General features: G+C 45.2%; 1 protein-coding gene across 1 annotated transcript in view; it reads left to right on the top strand.

Annotated features, from left to right (window-relative positions):
- Positions 1-401: 401 nt before the first annotated feature.
- cachd1 (cache domain containing 1) overlaps positions 402-19,848 on the top strand; it is a 64,894-nt gene continuing 45,447 nt past the window's right edge. Inside the window, exon 1 of the mRNA XM_076170197.1 lies at positions 402-960. Coding sequence (XP_076026312.1) covers positions 712-960 — 249 coding nt within the window. The 5' untranslated portion in view covers positions 402-711. The remainder of the gene's footprint in view (positions 961-19,848) is intronic.

Below are 19,848 nucleotides of genomic sequence, written 5' to 3'. Positions count from 1 at the left end.
AACTCACTCAAGGCTGTTTACTTGGAAACTGAATTGTATATTTTAAAAAACACGAACTTTTAACGAACATTGAACAAAAACAAACAAAAAAGAATGCACTATAATAAAAGGCAAGACATTACAAACAGGGACAAAATAAACAAAACAAACGAGTAAATACGTTCTAAAATAAACTTTTTAAATTAATTCTATGACATATTTCGGTCAAGACTTAGTGGCATTTTATAATAATAACAATAATAATGTAAATCTCTTTATATTTGTAAATTTCTGAACATGCACCTCGCAATCCCGATCCACTGAGGCGGTAATCCAGGCGCCGGGTCGCTCTCCGGTTTCCACGCCTCCCACTTTCACCCCCATTGTGGAGGATCAATCTCCGGCACTCACACACACACACACACACTTTGCCGGACTTCCAGGAGTTGGAGCGACCTGCCTGAGGACGGTAACAACGCGGACAATGTGAAGCGAAAACCCGGCAGCCCTGCACCGCATGGACCTACCTGCTTCTTCTCACGCTTTCCACGGAGCTGCAATGGTTCGCGTTCGGGGGAAACCTGGAGCTTCGTGCGGGAGAGAAGCGCTTTTACACGCACCGAACGCTACAAAGTTAGAAAAGTAGTTTCCCCTTGAAGTTTTTCCTCTTTTCCGCCGCCAGTTCACTCTCTCCCCCCTCCGGTTCCTCCAGCCTGCGGACCCGCTGCCATCATGGCGAGGCGGGGAGGGGACATAGCTCTGCCTTTCATGCCGAATTCGCGCGCCGCTTTCCGGATTAGACCTGTCCAGCGTCCCCGGAGCTCGTCGGTGCTCTTGTGGGGCTTTCTCCTGCTTTTCTCGGCTCTTTCTTGTGGATATTGCGGAGCCGAGACGGAGTTCTCCATTCTGGAAGAGGCGCAAGTTTTGGCCGATCAAATGAAGAAGCTCTCCTCGCAGGAGCTAGGAGTCTTTACCATGCAGGTAAGAAACAGAAACGTTCTTTATTCTATATTTGCTTGTTTCTTTGTTTTGCTGTTAAACCTATAGATATTACGGTGTCATGTCGACGGGCAGCCCCGGTGAGTTAACGCGGGTTTAAAGCTCTTAAACAGGCCCGAACTCCAACAAAAACACCGATAAATCCGAATTCACACTGAGTAACTTTGCTGACTGAAACGTTCATGTCACGAAGCAGCGTCGTGCTTCGGCTCACTGTGTTAAAACGAAGCGTTTCAGTATAACAACAGGCGCTTTGAAGTTGGGACACTGATCACATTGGACAAAAGATCATTTATCTGCTTGTGCACCGATGAAGGAGCAAATATAAAGCTGCCTGTTATGGTCAATCAACCGCACAGTGGCGTTGTGTAGAATGGTTGAATTTGTCTGAAATGCCTGTGAATCGAGATGTTTGTAAATGTCAGAATTAGTCTGAAAATGTCCTTCAACGTTGCCGATTTCCTCTGATCTCCTCTGATCTCCTGTGACCTTTGCTGTGTTGTTTCCACTCCTGAAACATCAAATTATACAACATCATATTATAATTATGTGTCGAATCTAAATATAATCCTAGTTGAAAATTTGCAAGATGCCCTTTTGGCTGCAACGGTGGTGAATGTTATAATTAAATGTGAGGATGAAAACAGACTTTGTGTGCTGCATCATGTGGAAACACATTGACTCCATCAGCTGCACTTTGATCACAGGTGACTGCACATTAGAGTTGGGATGATTCAGGTTTTAACGCCCTGTTGGAGACACAGAAATCCTGCAATTTCCTTCTTTATGGTTTTATGAAGAATGTGTCTCTGTGTTAATTAAAACCTGCATGGAGGAATTATTGTAAATGAACCCTGCAGGCAAAAAGAAAGTGGTAGAATATGTTGCCATGTCCGCTCAGAGCTGCATTGAGTCACCAAATGGCAGGAGGTGTTTGGTGGGGGTGTGTGGTGGGGGTGTTAAGCACTTCAGAGGCAGGAGCTCACAGGCCCCTGAACACTAGAGGCGAGGCGACAGGGGGGGAGCCGACCCCAAACGGTGTTTCATCTCCCCTGCCTCCTCGCTGAGCCGCCTTCATCCCGGCCCGGAGAGTCGCCTTTGAGGGCGGCCTCTGATCCCCGGGATGTGCCTTTGTCACCAGCCATCCCTCTCTGAGCCGCAGCTCGCCTCCTCTTCCAATCACGTTCTGTTCTCTCCTGCACTCTCTCTCTCTCTCCGTCTGCTGTTTCCACCCTTCTTCTCTCCTGCTCTTTCTGGCTTGCTTACCAGGCCTATGAAATGGTTAAATCCCACAGAGGAAGGGATATTGATTTGTATTAGATAAGTAAAATCCTTCAGGGTGCTGCCAGCCAGAAGCAGAAGCCCAAACGTGACTGGCTGTGCAGGGTGAGCGCCGAAGGGTCCAACAGTTCTTTCTTCATCTTCCATAATTCAGAACGGTGTTAAAAGATTTATCCTTTTCGTCTCAAAATTGGCATGCGAAAGAGTGCGAAAATCAAATTGCGAGAGCCTTTGATCGCATGAAACCAGTGGATCAGGAGGTGGATTTCACTGCAATATCAAGTGCGTGTTTGACATATCGCAGTGTTGTATGTGTGATGCAGTATGTTTGGTTGAGACAGAAAGGTGTACTGTATACACTGTATATGCCAGGAACACCACACTGTTGTAATCACAATATTGGTTAGAACGTAATCACAATTATACATGATCGTCAATTTCCTCAAATGTGACTCATGTTAATGTACTTTTCGCTTTTCCTCTCATATCAAAGTAAATTTGTTCTATCAGAGCTGCCAGCATGATGTCATTAATGTAAAATAATTATCCGTAGTTTCCAGTTTTATGCAGCAGATTATTGAAAATAAAAACAGCATTTCCCTCCCGGAGGAAAGAATCAAGTTGCTGTGACAAGCTGTGGAAATGTCACTACATGCTAATCTAATTTGGGGCTTGATAGAAGTGGTGCGCCTGGTGGATTGGACAGGCCGGCTCCCTCTACGTGTAAGAGATGTGCGTCCAGCAAAAACAGCCCTCTTCTGCCCAGGAAAACAAGCCCAGCAGCTCAGATGTGGCCTGACTTTGCCGTGCAGGTGTGCAAATCAAACTCCCTGCGTTTTCTCAGAGGTTGTGATTTTCCACTCTTTTTTTCCACCCTCTTTGAATCCAAAGATAATCAACAGACGACGGCAAGCAAAGTTTTCACGCCACGCAATTTCCGACGAGATCAGGAGTTTTTTTTCCGGTTTTGTTATCGCGCGTCCACAGCGTTTGAAATGTAACTCTACCTCTTGTGCACCCCACCCTTCATTCTGTGGCAGATGTGTAATTTGAGGCTCGGGCCTGTCAGAGCGCCTGAGTCACTGGGTCAACTTTGCACAATCTGTCATTGACTTATGCTCAATTATCTGGGGACGCGTGGGCGTAGAGTTGACACTGTTTAAGTCGATAGGTCAACTTCGCAGGACTGTTTTTCAAACGCCTTGTATATTATTTTTCTGGGCTCGTATTTATGTAGTAAATGTAGATTCTGTGAGAATTCGTAAGCGCTGCCCCCGTAAATGTGATATGCAGCACTTGAACTAACTGTACGAACGCAGTTATTTGCATCCTGTTTCCATTGTGCCTCTCCGTATTTTCATACCGCATTTCCAAGTTGGTTAACGTGTTTATTTATTCAAAGCAGCAGTTGTGCGCCTAATGTTGTCATTGTTACGCTTCCATTGGCGTCTGTTGGTTGGTCTGTTATTGCAGGATCACTCACAGCTGCTTTTGTTTCATTATTCCTAATTTTATAGTGGGTTATTTCTCTAAGGTTAGTATTCATATGAGGTATAAATTGTGTCTAGGCTTGTTTGGTCTTGGTGGAGGTATAAGCTCTGATCAACGCCCGTCCTGCTTTCTCACCTCTTTGACCACAGGTGGCCGTTGCATCTTATATACTGCAGGTTCTCAGCTGTGACTTATGATTATTGTGACATATTGTCCCTTTGAAGAAATGGCCCTTGTCTTTGTAAGTGATTGATGTCAGCCATTGCGGCCCTGGGTGGTGAAGAAGTGGCCCTCTGTGATGCGTTCCACTATGTGACTAATGAGCATTTGATGGCTGATTTTCTGCGGCTTGAAGCAGAAGGTCTGACGCGCCAATTTGGACTCGGCCTCGGATCTCGACGTGAAATTCAATCCCCTTTCTTTTTCTGCGTTATTAAAACACGACACCGGTGCTTCTCGTGTGCCCAAAGGTGCAGTTTTCCACCCACGCGTACAGGAACGCACACTTAAACACTAACACTCCCTTAGAAACCTGGAGAAATCTCAGGGTTTCACTAACAGGCGTGCAGAGACCTTGAGTGATGTTGAAGCCAACAGAGATCCCTCATCACGACGTGAAAGGTTCACCTCGCAGAGACCCGGTTGCTTCCACCGAGAGGACACTTGCCTCCTATTGGCCGATTATTTACAAAAGAAATGCCACCGTGTTCGTTTTAAGAGTCCTAAGCTGCAGAGAGCTGTGGTTTGTTTTTGAGACCGGCTCGTCGGGCGTCCCAGGCCCCCCTAATTGAATATTGATAGTAATTTGAGGGCAGTGGAAGTTTGTGCAGGAAAAGAGAAAATTGAGGTAGATCAGCCGCTATCATTATGCAGTGATTTTCTGGTTTGGGTTTGGTCCAAGGCTAACACTGGCTGAGAGGCTATCATGAGCCCCTTTCCTGCTTTGTTGTTTTCTCTCACATTTTGCTTTAACGTATGTGACCGCTTTCCCTCCTTGTTCTTTCCCCTTCCGCCGTACTCCACGTCCTTCTACCTTAAAGCCGGGTAAATCCTCTCCACTTTCTCTCTTCTCTCTGCTTCTCTAACTGTTTTTCTTCGCCCTTCTCACTTTATAGCGGTGCATTTGCAGAGACAGGGAGGAGGAGGAGGAGGAGGGAGGAAGCTTGTGGATTTGCAGCAGGACATCAGAATTCCTGCTAGGTTCTCTGCAGCACAGCTTCAAAGACTTCTCGCCTCTGACTGCATTGCCTGCATGACTGTGTGCTCAAATATCCAAGGTTACCATGAGCCCCACAAGCCGGCTACATGTGGAAGCTTTCTCTCTCGCTCTCCCTCGTCCATTCTTTCTTTCTAGCCTTTCATCAAGTCTGCCATTGCTTGAATGCAATTATAATCAGCTTATTTCCCCCGCAATAATCAGTAGGAAGTAAAATAAATGTGGAATGAACAGCTTCAGCCTTCAATTGAATGGAAGGTTATGAATGTGTGTATGTGGATATATACAACACGGCATGTCACTCTCAGAGACACAAGGCGGGTTTCCATTCCATTTATCGCAAAACACAGGAAAAGAAGTTGACAACCTGCAAATTCAAAGTGGCAGTTTTTCAAGGTGATGTACGAATAAGGTTTGCTACACTAATTGCGCAATATCAAGATCAGATATCAACACTGGGTCTGCTTTCCATGATCTATATCAAATCATGACCTCAACATCGATTAGACTTGGAGCTTAATGAATCTGGGTATTTTTCCAACTATTACCTGGATCCAAAGTGGAACAGGTTATTGGAACCACCAAGTTCTTGGCAGAAAAGAGCAAATAAACACTTGCGTGTCAAATATTTCTGGAAGTACATTCCAACTCTCGCCGTGTTTGGATGATGCAGAGGCTCCTATTGTTCCCCTTTGCTTCAGGGTACACAGGTTACATAATAACCCACTCAGCTCTGTCAGTCTGTAGACCGTTGCAAAACACGGAATGTGGGAACAATCCCCTAGTTGCAGGAGGGGATCTCCACCTGTCATCCCCTTCTTTTCACACACAGCAATGCACAGGATGAGGAACATGCACCCAACCACCCATACCATCAAAACAACAGAATATCCACATTAATGGCAAAGTGCGACAGGCAGGTCTATTTTAAGGGTTGCATTATTCAGTAGCTCGAGGTTGGTACTGGTTCACCTTTGTGTTCTCTTTTTCATTTGCTCTTGTGTTCCTTGTCACTGTTCTCTGGAGGTCTAAGCAGCCACGTGGGGGACTCTTGGGGACTAGATTAAAAGTTGGCAAATTGTGCCTGTAGGAACGAGATGTCCCACTGCTGGGAAGCAATGCCAGGTCCCTGCGAAGGGTTCAGCTTCCTTTATCAAAGCAGAGCACTGTCGCACCCATATGGAATCGTAGTTGCAGAGCCAGGTCCGATAACGAGTTTTAACCAGTATATTCTGGATTCTGGCTGCAATAAGGGGGACTATACACTACACACACACACACACACACACACAGCAGTAGGAAATTTGTCTTCTGTAGTTCTCCCCGCGTCTTTTCTCTGTGGTCCTGTATGGGATGTTCAGGTTGTCAGAGCTACAGGTGCTCTGCATTAGTCAGCGCCAGGCATTGCATTGTGATGGCAGAACTCTTCTTTTTAGCGCAGCCATAAATCGAGATGTGCCTCAGCGGTTTATGAGCCCCTGGAGACGCCGCTGAATTATCTCCATGTCTTCTCTTTTTCCATTTTAACTGTTGCTCTTTTCCCAGACTGTTATTGCAGAGAGGGTCGTTTCCCCTTCCACTCTCTCACACACAGTCTCTGGGTTCCAGATCCCAGATTGGACACTGATCCGTTAATAGTTACTTGCAACACGTTAAGGTGTTTCTGCTTGCATGTGATTGTTTTATTCAGTTTCGATGAATGCAGAACTCTGGGCAAACAACAGCTGCAAACTCCCATCTGCAGTGTTGTCAGACTTCAGAAATGTTGGCGAAGTGGCGGCAGAGCCCCGTAGACTGTTACCTTCATCTCCTACTCGCAATGCGCAGGAGAATAGAAAGGCTGCGATTTTTATAAATGCAGGGCTGATGTGTGTTTTGGCCCAGATCCAGGTATGAAACCCCATCGCACAACATTGTCTCATACCCCCCCAAATCACACAGACACACCATGTCAGATTAGAACCCTAATGGACGAGGGCTTGATTGCTGTCATTGAACAAAAACAACCTTATTTCCAAATTGACTGTTATTTTTTATGTCATACAAAGGGGTCATTAGCTGGATTCACGGGCCCTGACATCATGATGTTCTCCTCTATAAGCCTATTACATTTTTGTTGCTGCAGTGCTGTGTTTCCATGTTGTTGGAGTCTTTATCTGATGTAAGATAAACCTTAAGAGTGTCCAGGTTTTGAAAAATGTGTGGTTTTAAGAGATGCATCTTCCTTGTTCCATATGTGTGTTTTCCCGGGCACAGCTTATGATTAATTTTACGAGATTTCCCTTTTTACTTATCTTCTTTCGTCCTGCCTGTATCCCTTTTTCGGCAATGCCTCCAACTGAGACCCAACAGGCTTTGTTATTGGAAGTCAAGTGGCGTCCTTGACCTTACCCACCATGCACTGCCTTCGTCAACTCTGGGCTGGAGGCTTTCATGGATGTGATTTTAATTTTTTTTCCAGAGCTTTTGGACAACACTACTCCCATTCGTTTCAATCAAATCATTCTTCCTGCCAGCGTAAATACAGCCTGCTGCACTGTCTCCTGGCTCCGGCCGACGTGTGGTGAGGACGGAGCATGAAACTGATGTTCTTCCCCTTCTGCACCAGCTGTTGTGGTTTCAATCTGACGGTGCAGTCCTGGACAGATCATTTATCTGACCGCTTTCTGATGTCTTTCCCACATTTCCCAGTTAAGGGAAGGCCGCCTTGTGTTTGGCCTTCACCAAAATTGGTTTTGCAGTGTTTCTGCAACCTTCTCTGTCTGTTGCTTTTTTTGTTGCTTGCCTTCTATCTACTCTTGCTTGTGTCTTGTTCCGACCTGACCCAAAGGTACCAAGTTCAATTCCTTTCCCTGGTTGGTGTCCAAGTACAGTTTAGTTAAATTAGGTGAGATAAGAGAAAACAAAACGTTTTGTGGTTACAAACTTCTATCCGTTTTAGTGCCTATTCTTCTCTCATGAGGAACATTTTCTTGTCTTCTTGATCGTTGTTGCCGTATGCTGTGTGCTGATCAGACCTAATTGTACCCTCTGCACATTGCTGCCTTCAGGTTGTCACTGAAAGTATCCTTCTCCTTTCTCTTGAATGATCTGCTTATTAACGATGATGCACTCATTATCTGGCTGTGCTTGCTCATGGCTTCACAATTCCTCTCTTTCTTCACACACTCTCTCTCCCTCCCTCTCTCTCTCTTAAAACCGACAACAAATGAACTCAATGAGAAGGCAAGAGAAAGGGATCTTTATTGGTAATCCAGCCTTTGTGTCTTCCCCTGCCAGTATTGCATAGTAAACTCCAGCAGGGCTGACCTGGCAGTGTGGGCCAAGGGACCCCAGGCCACCCCCTTAGCCAGTCAGTCCCTTCAACTCACCACAATGGGCAGGACTCAAAATGAACTCTCCCTGAAAGAGAGAGGGAGGGTGGGGGGCTGGGGGTCTCCGTGGTGAAGGGAAGGGGCAGTGAGGAGGGGGGTGGGTAGGCAAAAGATCCTATTGGGAGAGCAAGCAGTGTAGAGGGACCAGTTCCCTCCCACAGATATCATGCGTTTGTAAAGCCCCCCTTTTGCACACTCCTGCAGCAGAGGCTTTACATTGCCGATGAGGAGCAACTCTGAGCTCCCACTGAGGAGCAACAGATCAGACTGTTTTTCATGCCTTTTTCTCTGTGTGTTGGTCTTTTCTCCAGGCTCTTTTGCTGCATACATAAACTCCACATAAACCCAAACTTCACAGTTGTTGAAGTGCCATTTCTAAATTTGTCTAGAACTTTGAGCCGTGTTTTTATTCATGTTTGCAGTACTTTTGTGTTTGGATAGCTGTATTTTTTGGTGGGGGAGGAGGATGTGACTGTGAATATGCAACAGCAAGCTCTGGAGAGTTGTTACCCAAGCTGAGGGGTGTGTGTGTGTGTGTGTGTGTGTGTGTGTGTGTGTGTGTGTGTGTGTGTGTGTGTGTGTGTGTGTGTGTGTGTGTGTGTGTGTGTGTGTGTGTGTGTGTGTGTGTGTGTGTGTGTGTGTGTGTGTGTGTGTGTGTGTGTGTGTGTGTGTAAAGGAAAATAAGGTGCACATGGTGGGAATGAAAGGAGAGATCTCATATCATGGAGACTCATGCACACACACCGTGTAGGCACCACTGCCTCAGTTTGACAACAGATTAAAGGACACCCCTTCATTAGGCCACATACCCTCCTGCATTTTAGGGTCACAGGGTTCAGAGGTCACCTCTGTTAGCCTAACTTCTCTCCTCACAGCCATTCACAAATGTGAAGAATGCTGCCACGCAGACACCTTGTATCTAGTCATATCAGCGCTCTGATCTGTGCCAGTCTGGCTGTAATTCACTCAGTTGCTGCTAAGATTAAGGTTCAAGTGATTAACATCTGAATTAGGTCACTGATGTAATTTACGGCAATCTGGAGCTATTTGGTTTTCAGTCTGTAGGCCTTTCAGTGGACCCTTATGGAACCCCGGATCTGTTAATTCAGCACAAAGATGGAAGTTACAAAAACCACAATAAAAGCTAAATGTATCTTCTGCAAACCCAGATAGAACTGTGTTATTCTATAATGGGAGTATAGTCTATATTCTCCAGGTACTAGCGCTACTCTGGGCAACTTCTTGCTTTGTACAGGGTTCCATTGGGGTCCATTTATAGGCCTAAGGTGGACACCAAATATTCCCAGAATGCTCCAAACCACCAAAAAGTGGTGGGCCTTACTCCTTTGCAGTGGGTTCCTTTGAGATCCTCTGGCAAGGCACAACTGTGGCTCTTTTCTGTTGTGTTCCTCATCTCCGCCGTCTTCATCTCCTCCTCTTCTCCGCTCCTCATTGCTATCTCTTGTATAATTGCATCTGTGGGTGGTGGTTTTGGAAACGGTGCCCTGTGCCTTTCGTCTACTGGTGGTTCGCCTCCTTCGAAGATGAGTCAGGAAGGGACCTGAGCTAATGAGTTGAACTTTGGACTTTCTGCATCTCTCTCTGTAAGGCGAGGTTGGCTGGAAGATGAAAAGTGACGCTGCGGGTTTGTTCTCACGCACAAAAATGGCAAAGAGACACACTTTGCTAATAAGGAGTCGGTGGAGGAGCGTCAAGGCTTTGAGTATGTCATGAAAAATAAGGAGACGTTGAAACGCTCCAAGAGACACTTCCAATGTTTCAAACACTTGCAAACAAATCCGGGCGCACTCTTACATCTCTATCTCTTCCTATAAACGCATCGGCTTATTCTTACTTGAACACGAACCACGTAGAAAGCTGCACATATACAGCGGCTGCAGCTGTGTAGCTATCAGTGTCTCTGAGCTCGGTGGATTGTTTGATCTGGACTGAGTGGGAGACGAGCATAAGGAGGGCCAAAGGGACTTTGACGTTTTCTCATGGACTCGGAATGTAACTGTATCATAGCTGTAATGGTGTAAATTATCTCTTTCAGAAAAGCTTAGGTTGTTTTAGACATTGTAAAAGAATGTGTTGGTGATCTAGTGTACTTTGATAGTACCTTAGGGATTAAAAAGTATGTCCACTTAGGGGCCAGACATCAGCCCAAGGTTTCACAGAGATCAGAACATCTGGCTGGAGAGCTTAATGTAAGCAAACATGGCGACACTCAATCATAATGTAATCCAACACACAAATTCATAAAAACACTGGCACTCTTCTAGCACTTGTTGCTAGAAAGCTCACAACCTGTTTTGGGTGCCCTGCCAATTCAGAAAGCCCGATCTTTCCAGTTTTCCATTGATTTCTGTTCCGTCTCTCCATCTCTTTCTGGCTTTGCAGGTTCTCTTTCTTTCATGTGGATTCATGTGGTTTGGTTGCTAATCTGTGGTTCCAAGAAACACTTAAATTGTGAGGGGGGAAATAGGATCACATAGGATCACCTGAAAGGATTACCTCATTGGTTCAAACACCTTTTCCTGCTCAGCTTTACATGTTTTGTCATTGTCTGATAGGTGTCACTGCTTGCATCCCAGTGTCAGTTTATTCTGGAAAGTTATTTTCCTGTGCCCTGTGTCATGTCATGTTTTTTTCTGGCTGCAGCACTAGCCATTAATTAGGCGACCATAGACTGCATGTAAACTTGTGGACACTGTGATGGAACAGCCGAAGGAAATGTCGAATATCACCAGAATAATCTCAAGGTACTTTAAGAAAAGACAGTGGCCAGTCCAAAAGATTTCATTTTCTATGTCTTTGAGTGTGTGCGCCCATCCAGACTGACACCACTACTGGCAGGTTTGCTGAGACGTCTAGCTGGCCTGTCTCTGTCTGTCTCAACCTGTCCCATTCATTAGTTTTCAATCCAGCTGAAGCCCTGTCAGAATCCCGAATTTTCATTTCATCCAATCTTATGCCATTTTCCGGAATTTTCTATCACTCAGCTTACTTTTATCTTTACAGATGGCCTACATGTTGCCAGGTTTGGCAGGCTGCTGCCCTGCCAGCGCTGGTCTGTCTGTTGAGCCCAGGCTGGGTCTGTGCTGGCAGCCCTTCAGCAGACAACATGGAATTTTCCAGCTGAGGTGTCAGATGTGAATGAATGTTACGGTTAAACATGTGGCGGTGATATGCTGCATTTAGGCTGAAATAATGTTTTCAACTAAAGTTTCCCCTTGACACGTGTAGAGCTATATACATATTGGTGGCTGAACGTATGACCGTTTAAAGCTTTGGTGTACGACGATCATGAGAAAAGCTTTTGCGTTTACTCTGTTGAGTGTAATCTGGTCAACGATTCTTGTCTCAGGCCCTCACATTGCCCCCTGGGGGTTAGTGTATTCAGGCAAACATTTGAGTGTAAACATAGTATAAACCTGCCCTATACCTCCGGTGCACGTTTGTTTGTGTATGTGGTGTTTGCTGCTGCTGCGACAGTGTGTGGGCAGATGGAAGTGTGTTTGTTTATATTGTTTTAATGTAGTGTGAGTGTGTATATGCGTCGACAGAGATACATTTCATGTTTAATGAGGTCCCAAATAGACATTTTGGTTGTGGCGTTACAGCAGGATCACCATATGGAGGCTTCCTGGTTAAGAAGAGCTGTCATGTGTCTCCGGCATGCGTCGGAATAGAAACACACACACTCTCTCTCTCTTTCTTTCGCTCTCTGTCTATCCCTCTCTTTCTCCTTCTGACATTCACTCCAGCAGAGCCACATTTCATCATTTGCATACCACAAACTCGTGAATGTCCTTGGGGAACTTGTTCCATTCTTTCTCTCCTCCTTCCTTTTCCTCTCTTTCCTGCCCTTACCTCCCTCCATCTGACTCTCTCTCTCTCTCTCTCTCTCTCTCTCTCTCTCTCTCTCTCTCTCTCTCTCTCTCCTTTGAAAGCACTGGCACTCCACCTCGACACACAGCAGCGATCGACTCTTGAATCGTGATCGCAGAGCTTTCCAATGTTTAGACAGCGTACAAGCAAACCCTTCCTGCCCTTACCTCCCTCCATCTGACTCTCTCTCTCTCTCTCTCTCTCTCTCTCTCTCTCTCTCTCTCTCTCTCTCTCTCTCCTTTGAAAGCACTGGCACTCCACCTCGACACACAGCAGCGATCGACTCTTGAATCGTGATCGCAGAGCTTTCCAATGTTTAGACAGCGTACAAGCAAACCCTGCTGCATATTCAGCTGATATCCCCCACAGGCCTGCTGTCCTCCAGCTCTGCTTGACACGTTTGTGAAACACAAATTGTGTATGTGTTTGTGTTCTTGCATCTGTGTGTTTAAGTGTAATATTGCAGCAGAAGACGCCGAGTATCATTTTATTGTTTTTGGGTTGTTTTTTTGTATTCAGCGCCGCCCTGCTGTGGTGTTTGTAGAGGGAAGAGTGACACTTATTACCCAGGGAATTCAAACACACTCCCTTCACTTTTCACAGGTCTAGCAGAATGCCGTAGTTCCAGACTGATGGGTCTGATTAATTCTTATTCCCGTTGCTTGATACCTGCACATTGCATATGCACCCAAACAAACCATCTGAGCACCTTGAGATTCATGCGTCTGCTGCTCATGGTGTTGACAGTTCGCCTGGAAACTCAAATATTCTGTGGCGCTGAAGGGAAAACTTGAAACTGCATACACTTCAACAACACACAGAAATTAGCAAGTGGATCCAGTTTCTCTTCACTCAGCGGAATTACAAAGCAATATTTTTGTTCACTTGAATGTTGAGGTGAGAAGGGGTGTTCGTTGTCATCTAAGTAGAGCCTTGGTGACATGGCTCCACACGACCTCCAAGGGTTTATTTTGATGTACCTTACTTCCTTGTGTAATAAAAGTGGTGTTGGAGACTCCTGCACTGTCGAAAGATCGACTCTAGCGGCCTTGATCATCTAGCGGAGCTGGAACGAGCAAAGCAAAGCAAGCAGCCATGCTTAATTTAACTCCGCCGATGGTTTCCCTGCCATTTTAGCTGACAAGAACTCGGCGTCTTGAATATAGCTACGCTAGCACTAATGTGGCGGATCCTTGCGAAATGAACCCGTATCAGTGTGAGATGGATCCAAGGATAACTGAACCCAATCCGGCTCATACAGAGAAGAAAACCACGATGCGCCAGCGATTTAACCCAAACAGGCAGCGATGTTTGTCCTAAGAAAAGGAGCTCTTGTTGTTGTCCTCGATTTCTATTGACGTACACGTCCAAGTGTCCTCAGGGTATCACTTTGTGGGTAACACTTCCTGTGTCATACCTGAGCCAAAACCAACAGCTGGTCCCTCCTTTCCAAGCGCCAGTTGGGTAAAAAAGGTGTAATACCCATATTTGCGTCATCTCATCCTTTCATCCCTCTTTCCTTCCTTCTCTCCATCCCTTTTCCCACCTCGTCCTCCCCGTGTGGATCTTTTCCTGACTTCTGAGCGTAAACCAGACTTAGGCACCAAGATAGTGCAGGGAAAACAACATTTGTCTGTGTGTGTGAGACTTATGTGTGTACCTTGGCATTGTGGTTTCCTGCCGCAAGTGAGTCACATCTCATAGACCTTCCTGGCTTTAATCGATTTGTGTGCGAGTGTGTATGAAGTCTCAGCCGTGCAGACAGGTCAGACGTGAAGTTTCCCCGCGTTGCGTTGTTTGTCGCCGGACGCCATGTTGCGTGGTGTGTGCGAGTCTGTGAGAGTGTGCGTAAACGTGTTTGCATATGCGTTTCTGTAGCGTAGCCAGGCATGGGCTGATGTTTTCCTTCCTCGCCGCAGCTCCCCGCTCCTCTCCCTCAGCACTCGGGGTAGCCAACACAAATCCTGCATCCTGTTAATCATGGCGTGTCATAAAGAGTAATGCGGTGCCGTGCCAGTGCATGCGTTCCTGCACACACTAATCACTTTTTTAATGCATCTATTTGTTTTAAATGGAGTTGAGTTTGAGGTTTGTTTGCCACCTTGCAAGTCTTGTATTTTGCTTTACCCATAATTTCCCGTAGGTGATTCATCATTATTATACGGCTGTCTGTGATGCCTAAGTCTTATTGGTCAATTGCCGCATTTTATGGTCAATTACTTTTTTAATGATGGCCGCTTAGTGTTTGCTGTCGTTTCTCATAGCTGAGCTACGCCAGGAGTTGTCAGCAGCTTGCCAGCGTTCCCTAACTAGCTTCAAACTAGCATTGCCGCTAACAAACTAGTAGTAGCTTCTTGTCGTTGCCTGAAGCGAGAAGAAGACTAAGGGTTTACAGACTGAAAATCAACAAAGAGTGGAAATATGCTTTTCAAGTATAAGATTAAAAAGCTAGCTAGCTAGTAAGTTTGATGTTGTTTATGTAGTTGCTAAACTAGCGAAGAGCAATGACAGTGCTCTGTGATAAATTTATTTAAATTCACAATAGTAAATGATTTATGATAACATATTGATTATCTTAATCAATGTTTGGGTGTTTAACAAATAAACATTTATGTAACAAACCCGCTGATAAATATTCTTCCCCCTCTGCGATTAGCCTCAAAAGCTCAGTATTGGTTGTTATCTGTTGTCATCTGTTATCAGCATGTTATTCTACAGGAGACATGGGGGGGTTGAAGAAACGCGTTTGATCAGTCGCCCTTGGCGACGGCCTGCTCCCTCTGTGGTGGAGCGTGGTGCGTCGGGGCCACGGTGTACACAAAGCCTCATCTATAGAGACCTTATAAACGGTGGCCAGACATGATCTCACATAGCGCTGGGGGAAACCTGAGAAGGAGACCACCCCGGGAACGCTCTAACCCCCCCCCCACACACACACACACACACACACACATACACTCCTTGTCTTATCTCCTCCCTCTTTGTTATCTCCTCTTCATCGCTCTCCTCGGCTCCTTCGCTGTGTTCGCTTCTCCCTCACATCTGCTCCACACGCATGAGATCAGTTTTTTTACTTTTCATTCGCGTGATATTTAAGTAATAATCTCAAAATACATTGTCAAATTAAATGAGAAGTAACACAACAACATTAATATGCATGCTACCTCTCAATTACGTCTCGGCCTTTGATTCTCAATTTTTTTACTCTCTGGGTTTGTTGTCATGCATTTTTGTGGGCTTTGTCATGCGGATTGTGTTTCCTTTGTGTGAGTAAAGTGGTACAGCTCGCCTCACCTCGCCTATTATTATCCCTCGGTTATTACTCTTTGATTTGGACAAACTTCATTATCCCTTCACCCGGCACGAACTTGTGTCTTTAAACCAGATTAGAGTAGCTGTTGCTCACTCACAGCGCTGTAGGCCAGCGGAGGTGACGCCTGATGCACACAATCACATTTTTACAGGTACAAACATTTTAACCACAGTTCAAGTACAGTTTAACTTAAGACGAAAGGTTAATGATTGACACAGAGAATTGGACATAAGAGGTGGCAGTAAAAGAGCAATGTGTAAATGTAGAGATTCCACGCCATTATATCCTCTCCTTATTATCCTGTTCAGCGGTCATCAGAGAGTTGGACATGTCAGAGGTCAAAGGTAAAGAAGTAGGGGACTCAAATTGACAGTCAATATCTTGGAATACACAATCAGCTCTACTTCCTAATTTGCGTCATATCTCTAACATGGAATAGAATCATTTAATTTCTTGTCATCCTATCTATCCCTCAATGCATGTCCATATAGAGGCCCCAAACAAACAGATCTGTGTATTTATTTATCATCTCTCATGGCATCTCCATGGCAGAGAAGAGACTGCACCATTATGCGTGTATATACTGTTTACATACTGTGTACGTGCTGTATACACTGATACAGGGCGCAGGAATGTGAGGATAATCCAGGATAATTTGGACAGGCAGGGCCGGCGCCCCATTTGCCAGAGCCCGGGGCATTTGTTCAGTCACAGAGCTTTTTAACCAAGTTTCCCCATTCATTGTAGTGGAGTGAATAAGCTTGGACTTCCTGTGTTTTGCCGTCTCTTGACTTCCCGCTGCTGTCGTCTCAGATTGATCGCTCACAGCTCTTTTCACAGATTATCTCTCATCATGTGCGCCACTCGGGTTTAGCTGGGAGTCGTGGTGCCAGAGGCCAGAAGCAGGTCGATGCACCAACTTGGGGTGTTTGGGTCACCAGTTTGCATTCCGGTAAATGAAGCTGTCTAGGATCTTACTTCTGAAGGGACAACTTAAACGACCCATATTTTGCTCTATATTAACAAATTGGTATAGTTCTCTGCAGTCTATAAATAAAGTCTGTGAACTTCAGTGTGTTGTCAGGAACGAGCGGTTTTGGATGGGGGTTGACGGCATGCAAATGAGCCACAGCTTTTGATTGGTCTTCTCTAAATCACTGCTGCTCTCGAGGGGCCGTCTGAAAGTTCACACTCACTCACTCAGCACCCAGTTGAGTAATGGTCTATACTGGCACACTGTTCCCTCATTGCTGATTGTGCTTGAACAGGCTGTAGGTCTTCTTTTTCACAAATGTAAACTTTTCTTTGCTCTACGTGACCGTAAGTGTAAGCAGTAAGTGTAAGTTTAACACGGTCCCTTGCAGAGTTATGGTTGAGTTTAGCAACCAATGTCTCCAAACCAAAACTGCTCTTTTGAACCGACATTTTCCCAACGGCGAGGGTCTTGGAACAATAAAAGAGAAAAGCAGTTTTATTGTGTAGGAAAGCAAGCTAAAAGAGAAAAACATAGTAAATAAAAAGCAAACAATTAATTTAAAGCTACATGACATCAAAGTCTGACTTTTAAAGTGGGACTTTATCCTTTCTTAGACTCTATGTGGTCCACCGTAATACATTTAAAGAATGTAAAGCACTTCAGCCAATTATGCTGCAACACACAGGCTCTTTGAAGGAATCTGCCTCACAGCGTGACCCAGTTTAATGCAAACAAACTCCTATTCTTCTTCTGTAGGAGGCCACAGAAACAGGCCCTAAATTATGGACAAACTGAGCGTTAAACATCACTTGACTTTTATGTGGATGCACCATGCGTGATGCTTTAACGACGCGGACACACACGTCGCAATTAACAAGGTTTTTTTAATGGAGAATAACTCTGAAGCTCTGGGTGAAAACACAGGCTTTGCTCATTCTCTTGCCTTCCCTGGTTGAGCTAATTTCACTGCAGCGTTTGAGGTTTGTTTTCGTCCTCTTGGCTCTCAGATTTTATCAGCTGAATGGAGGCGCTCAGGTATGCTGCTTTGATCTGTCTCTGGAACATTTTCACCTCGGCTCCACTTTAGCAGCGTCTTGTTACTCCCACAATGCAACGCAGGTCTGGCGCTGGAGCCGCTGTGGATGTGTCGCTGCTTTCAGACTCAAGCGCGGACGTCAAAATGTTAAGAATATCAGCCCGATTTCTCCCTTTACACACATGTCCACAGGGCCATTTTAAGCTTGACGTACTGAATATTTCATGGAGCAGCAGATTTTCAAAATGGATGAAGTTCATGTTTGGAGGCCTGTTTGGTTAGAAAATGATAGAATTCCTAATTAGTTATGCATAATTAGTGCAGGGTTACTGAGGCCTGCAGCCGTCTTTTAATGACTTGACTGCTTTAACATCAAAGGGCCTCGCTAAGGTAAAGAAAGACTTGTAAATTACAGTACTTCTCTGCTCAAGCACCCTCTCTACATATGCTCACAAAGACAGACATCACGGAGGGGACATCTTACCTGTAAACAGAAGCTTTTGTCCCACAACTTCAGGCAATTTACAACATTTCTTCCCTGACCTCTCCACGCCCCCCTGCTGCTTTGATTCTAACGAGGCCTCTTCAGTGCTGATGTTTTTGTTTTCGGAGAAAGAAAAAGGGAATCTCTGTGACAAAGAGAGGTAGATGAGACGGAGATCTCCGTTATTGTCCCCTGTGCTTGTTGATAATTAGATAACATCTCTCATTTTAATCACAATGCTCTGGTTTCAACTGCAGAAGAGCAACAAATGATCGTTTTTATTCCCAGGCTTGATACTCTTATTTATAATTTATAACAGGCCAACACTGAGAGTAAGCTGAGCTGAGGTTTTCTGTTTCTGATTTAGTATTGTTGGGCTTGATAAGCATTCGGAGAAAAGTCCAATAAATCCCATGCAATAAAAAAAGGCTATTTACTTACATGCCTTTACATTTCTTGCAGTAAAATCTATTCCCAGCAAGTGATAACCAGGATTTAATCTGCCTTCTTTCCTCAAATACGAATCGCATCGTTTGGTCTGAGCTCTCAGTCCGTCTGCACCTCCTCTACCTGCATTTCAGTGCTGCAATGAAAGGAAGTGCTCAACAAAGATACCAAAAGGTCTTTCTGGCGTGGCGGCGAAGCTGTTTGTGCTGTATGAGACACGTATGTGAAACCTGAGACTCGTAGTTTCAGTCATATTTGCAGGTGGTGAACTGGCGGCTTGTTTGGCTAAGACTCGTACCATGTACCTCTGACTTCCTTGGTTCGCCCCTCCCCCTTACATATTCCAGTCTCTAGCCATCAACAACAATCGAATAAAGGCTACAGAGCAGGCAGACCGTCTGATTTATCAGCCGGCTCAGCGTGTCCTCAAATCTGTCTTAGCTGTGACGATGAACTTTGCTTCCAGTGCTGTTGGAGACTTGTATATATATTCTCTCTCTCTTTCTTGTCTGCCTTTGCACAGTTCTTGTCCTCCATCCCCTCTGCTCTCCTCCCCTTTCACCTTTCGCTCTCCTCTGCTGTCTCTCCTCCGCCCTTCGTTCCCTCCTTTTTTTCCCCTTTTGCATGTGGAAAGCATTATATCCTGTCTGGTGGAGAGGGAGAGCAAACATCCCAGGCCGAGACGCGAGAGCCTCTGTGGTTCTGTGTGTGTGTGTGTGGGTCAGGGGGGCAGGTAGGATCTACTTGGTGGTGGTCTCTCTCTCTTTCTCTCTCTTTCTCTCTCTCTCTCCCCCCACTTGCCCCTCCCTCCTGTTTGGACAAAAGGGGGTCTTGTTGTTTCAGAACCATTGCGGTCCATAGCAGACAGGCTTCATACTCTCACCCCATTGGACAGGATGAGACTCTTTGTTTTCTGTAATGTTGAGGCTGATAAACAGAGCCCAGTTGCATGTACATTATACTTACAAATTTCTTCCGAGATCATGCCATTGTATATTGATTTATCAAGGCGTGCAAACATGTTAATCTTAGTATTCCGTCTCGGTGTGCATTTCCCCAATACTGCCAATTCATTGTGTTTACACTGAGAGGGGCTGCATCTCATTGATTCTGCACACGCATACGGCTTATTCTGGTTTTTGCCTTCATTGGCAGTAAGGACAAATACTCATGGAGACGTACTCATTGAGATTAAACTGTATTATGCAACAGAGACTTGGCTAAGAAAGCAGCCTGAGTCATTTACAAACAGACAGTAGTAGCCAGAAAAGTGTAGACAACCTAGTAAGAGTGAAAAAGTGCAAAGTACAGAAAAGATAAAACGATAACAAAACCACAGTAAAGTCATAAAGAATGTG

The sequence above is a fragment of the Genypterus blacodes genome, unplaced genomic scaffold (genome assembly GCF_046128005.1).
Source record: "Genypterus blacodes isolate CSIRO-AG114 ecotype Tasmania unplaced genomic scaffold, CSIRO-AGI_Gbla_v1 ptg000215l_1, whole genome shotgun sequence".
Classification (NCBI taxonomy): domain Eukaryota; kingdom Metazoa; phylum Chordata; class Actinopteri; order Ophidiiformes; family Ophidiidae; genus Genypterus; species Genypterus blacodes.
Note: the sequence above shows the minus strand (reverse complement) of the source record. Positions and strands in the feature narration are given on the sequence as shown.